Genomic DNA, 8,975 nt, shown 5'->3' with positions numbered 1-8,975 from the left:
ACTAAAAGAAACAGCCCAAAATGACTTGGATAAAATTCTGGTTTCATTGACTTGCATTAAGAGTAAAGTAGTTTTTTCCTTCTCCTGTAAAGATACCATTTTGAATAGATGAAGTTTTCTTCATCAGCTATACATATATATATATATATATATATATATATATGTGTGTGTGTGTGTGTGTGTGTGTGTTTATATATATACATACACACACACACACACACAGACACACACATATATTGTTCATTTTTCTAGGAAAGAAAAAAGTGAGTATAAAAAGAGCCGCCCTGATGCTGACACAATGCCGTCCGTATTGGGGACCGTGTGAGCTGGGGGTGGGGGGCAGGAGGGCGTTGAATGCCAGAGAAAGTGGACCTGCAAGTCTTCGGAGAGAAGCCATATCGGTTCTCACAACTCTGCATTTCAGTACATGCCTGCGCAGTTCAACTCATGATGGATGGTGGGCAATGGAGATCATATATGGTGTGGAGCAGGGGGGCTACCGTCTTACACTAAACTGAGAGTGAGGTCTGTATGTGCTCCCCAATATAGAGCCATGCTACTGATTGAATCAGATCAGTACTGGGGTCATCACTCTCAACAGAAATCAGTATCATACCATCCTTACAGGTTTATGAGGAAAACTGAGAGGTTGATTGAAGTGTAAATTCGCAAGCAAAGTATAACCAGCAAAGCAGTGAAAGTAAAGTAATGAAGTGGTAAAGATATCTGATCTACGAACTCCTTGCCATTTAATCAGTTTTACAATGACGTGTGTTATTTATTCCCGTAAACTCGGGCCTAATTATTCAGGCTTATTTTCCTACACCTCCTATGAATGATTCAGACGTTGCTATGTAGGTGATGCAGTTACTAGGCTAATGCCCACATTTCTTGGAATTAAAGGGTTTCATGATATCTTAAGGCTAAGGCTGACCAAATTCTTTAAAAAAACCCAAATGCTTAATTTACAGTGTGAACACACCTTATCTGTAGATTTAAATTTTTAAGTAATTTTATAAACTTAAACATGAATATTGTAATAGTTTGCACACCTGATTTTACTTGTTTACTTGGTACTGTTATGGTGTCAATCATATAATGTGGTCGGATCTGTTTCCTTTTTGGATCACCCTTCCGCAAACACTCTTAAAATTTCATGGCCATGTTCATGTTATGCACTCTAATATATAGCCGTTCCCTTCATAAGTCAAGTGTTGATTTGATGTATGACCTCATCAAAAAATCTGTCTAATCCAGGATGTTCATGCTAAAGCCAAGCCATGTACAAATCCACAACTCAAGGGAATGCAGCTGTTCTTTATTGCCCCTTGTTCTTGGGTGCTTTGAAGATGGTAAAACTGGTAGGAAGCTGTTTTCAAGCTTCCAAAGTGAAGTTTTCTAAAATACTCAGGGTTAATGTCACATTCAGACTGTCCTCAACATTAGACGTCTCTCCTTATATGTCCACAGGCTGTACCAAACTATGAATTCACCTCATTCCAAGGCGTTCAGATCCTATTTTGGATGGGGGGGACGAAAGGTGACACTTGACCACACTCCTCCTCTCTGTTACTTTCCCCTGCTCTCTCTTACACTGCCAAACCTGATGGTGAGGCTATAGTTAGACCACCCGAGCTAGTATATAAGGCCCCATAGGATCAGCATTTACATGTCAGTCACACCGACTTGGCGTGGGCTTCTCCTCTCTTGACCAATCCCCAAAACTCCACATAACCTTGAGAGATGGTGAGTGTTTCGCTGTGCAGCTTTGGACATTTGGGAGCCTCCAGGATTGCCGACAACATAAGGGAGAACTAAACAAACGAAAAAAGTATCTGACGGGAACTAAATGGTAAAAAGATACCACTTAGAAGAGCCGTAGGACTTGGCACCAGAAGCCTGTTCGTTCTTTGGTTTGGTGCCCACAGGCATTGATGTTATGCTAGACAGAATCTTGGCAACTGTATGTGCCAGGCAGCTTTATTAGATGTACATCCTTGAAAGCAGACTGGAACCAAGATGGCTTTAGAAGGTATCCATTCCTCAGTGGCCAGTGCCAGACCACATTAAAGCTCATTATGTCACTGTTGACATTCTCAACCATGAATTTGGAGCAGTGATGCAAGGCAATCTTAGTCTGCTTCTCAAGAAGACAGGCAGATTTAGGAAGTAGTTTGACCTGGGATTAGCGACCCATTCTTAAAGAAACTAATTTTGATAGCCTAGGGATAGGGATCTGAAGAAGAGCAGCACAGAAGAGGAACGTTCTTGAGTAGGTTTCTTGGTTTAAGTTCTTGAGGAAGACCTTCTGTTCTTGTTCAACTCCAGGCACCCAAGAAGGCCAAGAGGAGGCAGGCAGCAGAGGGCGGAAGCTCCAACGTGTTCTCCATGTTTGAGCAGAGCCAGATCCAGGAGTACAAGGAGGTGAGACAAATAGACCTACAGCATGATCCACAACATATCTAAGTAGAGACAAGAAGACAAGAATGAGAACAAACTGAAACAGCTAAATCTTCAGGGTTGAATTAGAACCTGTTGCCCAGCAGGATACAAATGAAAATTGAGACCATTCTGCACTGCATGTGTCGATTCAACGCAGCAGGTGTTGATTCAACAATTAAAATTATGCTGTGTACATGAAGGTAAAGATTAGCTCTGCTAGCCAAGCAAACCTCAAGATCAGCTGCCTCCTTCTATCCCCTCCATAGGTTCAGGGATGAAGGAAGTTCCCAGAATGCCAGGGATAAAAATAAACCATGTTGTGATAGCTTATGCCAGACTTCCTCTATCACTCTATTAACTTGCCTCATAAAAATAAATCAAATGATTGCTAGTGGTGAAGAAGGAGTAGCTCTATTACTCCTTGTTTATTTTTGCCTATTTTTGAGGAAGTGATGTTTATATTAGCAACAGAATGTGCTAAATCTTGAAAGAGCTGATGTTAGCAGTCAACCTCTTCTCCAGATGACCCCACTGGAATGCGTACCAACAGTTGGTAGTTGCTAGCACAACGTAGCCTCTCTCCACAGGTGGCAACTTCATATTTCTGGGGGTCAAAAAGGATTAGCATAAATTTCAACAAATTTTAAACCAGCAAGTTCAGAATTAATTTCTTGGGACCTCCAGCCATGACATTTCTTCCCTTCTGAACATAAATCTTCAAATAATTGGCTACTTCCGAGACTTTCCACAAGATTTTAGGACTTGTAGTGATTGTTTGCTGAAGTAAATGTAATATGGGAAAGATCAGTGGAGAGCATGGAAGCAAAGGACATGGCAGGGATATCATGAAGGAGAACAGTAGGCGGGTGAGGGCAAAAGTGTAATCGATCCCTACTCCTTAAATGTTCCCAAAGTCTTGTCGTGAATTCCAAGACCATTTTATCACCTTAGAAAGACAAGTGGCCAGCAGCTGCCAAGGGTGCCTCGTGTCTCAGTTTCCTTCTCCGATTTCAGGGGGTCTTAGTGACAGGCACACTGAGATCTGGCACCACAAGAGTAAACACATTTCACATTTATGTTGACAGATTAACTCATTCTTAATGATTCCCACAGAGGCACTTTGTATATCCATGTAATCTTGCAATGCATGACCGTGTTATGCTAAGGGTAATAACCAGGTTGATTGAGTGGCATGTCTTGAAATTTTTGGAAGGCAGTTGAGCTGATCTTGAGAGTACTAGAGACAACGATAGATGGACACAGTTAGCCATGCTAATTAAACAAATGAACAAGCCCAAGTGATGTCCTGTAGTGGCCTTCCAGAAAGCTGACAGTGGCAGTTCCTTCAGGCTGATGGAACAAGCAGTGTTTCTGGGTACTTGGCAAGGATCTCCAAGAATTTTAAAACCTAGAAATATGAAACATCCAGGATCGTGTTTAATCTTATTATGCAATCTTTCAAATTCCTTGAATACCAAAATAGCAAAATGATTCCAAAGAGTACAGCCACTTCTTCACTACTTGTTCTTAGCAGGCATCCTTCTTATATTAAGTTACTGTCTGGCGGTTTGAAGTGAAGATCTTCTTTGTGATTTATACCTCTTTTTCTTCCCAACTATGCAGGCCTTCACAATCATTGACCAGAACAGGGACGGTATCATCAGCAAGGATGATCTGAGGGACGTGCTGGCCTCCATGGGCCAACTGAACGTGAAGAATGAGGAGCTGGAAGCCATGGTCAAGGAGGCTAGTGGCCCAATCAACTTCACCGTCTTCCTCACCATGTTCGGCGAGAAGCTGAAGGGTAGGTCACCTGCAGTCTTCTTCTACACATTGTCAAAACTTTAAGAACACCTTGCCTTCTTTTAAAATTTGAATAGCTGGAAAGTTCTGTTAAAGTGGTACAAATAATGATGAAAAATATTTGAGATATAGATGATATTGTTACGATCATTTCTCTGTTCACATGCAGTAAATGATATCTTATGATTATTCAAGGTGCTGACCCCGAGGACGTCATCCTGAGCGGTTTCAAGGTCCTGGACCCTGAGGGTACTGGCACAATCAAGAAGGAATTGTACGTATATTTCCTGTGGAACCCAAACCAGCTTTGATTCATTCATGATATTGTTGATTGAGTTATTTTTGGACAAATATCAATCAAATCTTTTCTGTCTGCCTCCAGCCTTGAGGAGCTTCTGACCACCCAGTGTGACAGATTTTCAGCTGAGGAGGTTAGTTTAATTTTTTTTTTCCAAACGATAAGAGCATTTCACTACTACTGTTAGTACCAGTGATAGTATATTTTATTTATATAGCACCTTTTTTAAAAACATATTTACAGCTGTTTGACTAGAAGAGATCTGGGGTACAGTGCTATTTGGAATCTATTGTCATAGCACTTTTTACTTTACATATAAAATATATGACACTCTTTTAAATAACATTATTTTTTAAATATGCCACACTTACAATATCTTATACTGTATTTTTTTAAATGTTATAAACTCAACACCAAAATGTACTTTTATTTTGATATTTTGAATATTTGAATAAGAACTACAAGAAGTGAGTTTATTGTAAATTTATTCCATTAAAAAAATTCTGCAACTTCTGGAAATTAATTTTATTAGAAATTAAAACTACATACTAATTCTAATAGAACTTCATCATAGATATAAATTGTATTAGAAATTCATCCTTGATATTAGTAGAATTTCACTAATTGTTTTAGGATTTTATTCTTAATAATAATTTATATTTATTTAGGATATTAACTTCATTGAAGATATTAATTTTATTAGAACTTTATACTGGATATTAATTGGATTAGATATTTATTCTGATAATTATGTTAGTACAACTTTATTCTAGAGATGAATTATATTAGAACTTCATCCAGGATATTAATTTGATAAGAAATGTATTCCGGGTGATCATTTTATTAGACATTTATTTGAGATATGAATTTTTTTTTTATTTCATCATGAATATCCATTTTTAGAACTTTATTCTGGACTGCAATTTTATTAAGAATTCGGTCTAGATATTACTTTTATTAAAATTTCATTCTAGGTGTTAAATTCATTATAACATTTTCTATTTTAGATTAAGTTATTAGTATTATATTACTGAAAACAATAATTACAAACTTATGAATAATGAAGCCAAACTTTTGAATGCTACCTCACATTTTAGCTTCATATCAGTTCCTAAACAACTTATAGTAGCGGCTGAAAAACAGTATTTACTCAGATTTTCTGAGTTGCTCCCACAGCTGAAAACTGAACTAAATCTGTTCTCCACCTTCCAGATGAAGAACCTGTGGGCTGCCTTCCCCCCAGATGTGGCTGGCAATGTGGACTACAAGAACATCTGCTACGTCATCACACACGGAGAGGAGAAGGAAGAGGAGTAAAATCCCTTCCATCAAATCCATCCCTCCATCCATCCATCCATCCATCCATCCATCCATCCATCCACCCATCCATCCATCCATCCACCTTGCACCCAAACAACATCCCTTACCTCCTTCTCCTCCATGACATGCTCACCTTCCCCCTCCCTCTCTCCTTGTAGCCTTGTTCCCTCGCTCGCCCACACAACAGAGAGACTTGGGCTGGGTAGGGTTGAATGTGAGTGAGCTGTGGAGACAGCGGGATCATGTTGAATAAAAATAAGGCTGTCATTAAACTGCAGTATCTCTCTATCATCTCTCTCTCTCTCTGCCTTTCCATCGCACTCTCTTTTATTTTCTGTATCTCCTTCAGTCCAGACAACCAGTGCATGCACCATACCAACTTTATGCTAATTCTCAGACCACAACATGAAGCAGAGAAGCCTTTCTTGGGTGCTATGTTGCATGCTCGGCTGCTAATTTGAAACAAGTAAGCAGTTAGGCCTCAACCAGCAGGGCTGTTTGCCTGGACTTACTGAATATGTGGAGCAGTACTTTTCCTTCCCCTTTCAACAATGAGAAAGGGAGGTGGTTGAAAGAATGGGGTTCACTGACTTCTACAATAGAGCGCCACCCCTCTCTCTCAGCCCCTCCCTTTCTGCCCCCCCCCCCAGGAGGTAGAGAAAAAGGAAGAGATGGAAACAGAGGTGGAGAAAAGGAGAAGAGGGCTGTCAGAGGGGAGGCGAGAGAATGAAAAACAAAAGAGAACGTCTTTGTTTTGGCTTCTTCACGTCCCTCCCTCGCTCATTCCTCGGTTTCTCTTCTTTCCTTTCATTTTCTTTTGCTTGCTTCATCTTTCTGTCCAAAACCACTGTAACTTAAAAAAAAAGCACCCGACTCCAAATAAACCCACTGAAGTCTTTCGTACCCTTGTGTCTTTGCTCATGTTGGTAGCCTACTGAGAAATGGATGTTTCACCTTAACCCTTTATGTTGCCTGAGGGCAACAAATTCAAATTTCTCACTTTACAATGACAGGATACATATTTAATGATGATGAGAGGGTGAATAATGGAGGGAAGAGTTTTAATAAACCCAAAAAAGCTTGGTAGATCTCCTGCTGGGCATTTGTAAACCAGTTTTTGGCATGGTGCAGCTTGTGGATGATGCACTGTACAGCAGCAGACAGCAATTTCCCTCAGAAACTATTTCATCCATCCAAAGTTCACTTTTTAATATTCAGTATCATATAAATAATTTGTATGTTATGATAAATTGCTAAGATAAATTTGTTGCCTTAAAGCAACATGATGCGACATTGGATTCACCATGATGGTGACCACCCAACACACAAAGCCCACTCCCTGACACATACCGACGCATAAAACATCAATTTTGATCCATCCAAAAATGCGTTTCACATTGTAATGATAAATGTAATCACATGTAATGATAAATTCCTGAGATACATTTGTTGCCTTGAAGCAACATTGTGCAACAGTGAGGTAGAATAGCAAATGAAGTGTCACTAATGCAGCCACAGCAAATAATACTGCAGCTATTGTTTAGTTTTAGAATTATTTTTATTAGAATCATTTGTGTTTTGCTTATTTTGGAAACTTAGAGGATAGAAACAACTTCCAGTCAATTACATCATGTAGCAGTCAGCATCCAATATGTTTTACTAGTATCATTAGTTTTGTTTGGAAAATCATGAAAAGTAATATTATTAATAAAGGTTTTAGCATGAAAGTTTAATTATGCAGACATTTTTTTATTATGCAGTACAATTATGCAGAAGTTTTCTTTCTTTTAGCTCTGTATCTGTGTCATTTATTTCCATTGTTGCCTCAAGGCAACATTCCCCAAAATGAACTTTGTATGTGTGTGTCTTTTTTTTTTAGTCATTTTTGATTTCAGTTATCAGGCCCATTTTATGCAAACAAAGTGAATAAAAAAATACACTATACTGCCAAAGGTATTTACTCACCCTTCCAAATCATTGAGTTCAGGTGTTGCAATCACTTCAATGGCCATAAGTTTATAAAAACAAGCCCCTAGGCCTGCAGACTGCTTCTACAAACATTAGTGAAAGAATGGGTCGCTCTCAGGAGCTCAGTGAATTCCAGCGTGGTACCGTGATCAGACACCACCTGTGCAACAAGTCCAGTCTTGAAATTTCCTCACTACTAAATATTCCACAGTCAGCTGTCAGTGGTATTATAACAAAGTAGAAGTGATTGGGAATGACAGCAACTCAGCCACGAAGTGGTCGGCCATGTAAAATGACAGGATGAGGTCAGCGGATGCTGAGGTGTATAATGCACAGAGGTCACCGACTTTCTGCAGAGTCAATCGCTACAGACCTCCAAACTTCATGTGGCCTTCAGATTAGCTCAAGAACAGCATAGAGAGCTTCATGGAGTGGGTTTCCATGGCCGAGCAGCTGCATCCAAACCTTACATCAGAGTCCTGACCTCAACCTGATAGAACACCTTTGTGATGAATTAGAGTGGAGACTGCGAGCCAGGCCTTCTGATCCAACATCAGTATCTGACCTCACAAATACTCTTCTGGAAGAACGGTCAAAAATTCCTACAAACACACTCCTAGCCGTTGTGGAAAGCCTTCCCAGAAGAGTTGAAGCTGTTATAGCTGCAAAGGGTGGGCCAACATCATATTAAACACTATGGATTAAGAATGGGATGTCACTCAAGTTCATATGCGTGTAAAGCCAAAAGAGCGAATACTTTCGGAAATATAGTGTATTTCCTTTTAAAATATTCCTCCTCTGATGTTTGCATCTCCAGATATTACTACTTTTCAACAGCAGGGGGCAGTATTCATCTAATTTTGAATGGCACTGCAGCAACAAACTTTGCATTATATCTTAGAATAAAAGAACAATAACCATCAATAGAGGACAACCCTATAGAACTCATACATACAGTCCTATGCAAAAGTTTGAACACCCCCAGTCAAATTGTGTTTTGTTGATTTTCTTCATTTAAATCATTCTTAATTTTGCTGATTTTCTGCAAATGTTAGGGCAGTGTCTACTAACTTGCTGAGTTTGGAACATATTAGAAAAAACAAATGAATATAAATAGAAAATAAAGTATTAAATGTGCAATAAT

General features: G+C 39.2%; 1 protein-coding gene across 1 annotated transcript; it reads left to right on the top strand.

The window, feature by feature from the left end:
* The first annotated feature begins 1,675 nt into the window (after positions 1–1,675).
* On the top strand, positions 1,676–6,140 carry mylpfb (myosin light chain, phosphorylatable, fast skeletal muscle b). Its single transcript, XM_017723624.2, has 6 exons — positions 1,676–1,746; positions 2,329–2,424; positions 4,066–4,246; positions 4,441–4,519; positions 4,628–4,676; positions 5,756–6,140. Exons 1-6 carry the CDS (start codon positions 1,744–1,746, stop codon positions 5,858–5,860), a joined length of 513 nt encoding a protein of 170 aa, XP_017579113.1. The 5' UTR covers positions 1,676–1,743; the 3' UTR covers positions 5,861–6,140.
* Positions 6,141–8,975: the final 2,835 nt, after the last annotated feature.

This window comes from Pygocentrus nattereri, chromosome 13 (genome assembly GCF_015220715.1).
Source record: "Pygocentrus nattereri isolate fPygNat1 chromosome 13, fPygNat1.pri, whole genome shotgun sequence".
NCBI classification, from domain to species: Eukaryota; Metazoa; Chordata; class Actinopteri; order Characiformes; family Serrasalmidae; genus Pygocentrus; species Pygocentrus nattereri.
Note: the sequence above shows the minus strand (reverse complement) of the source record. Positions and strands in the feature narration are given on the sequence as shown.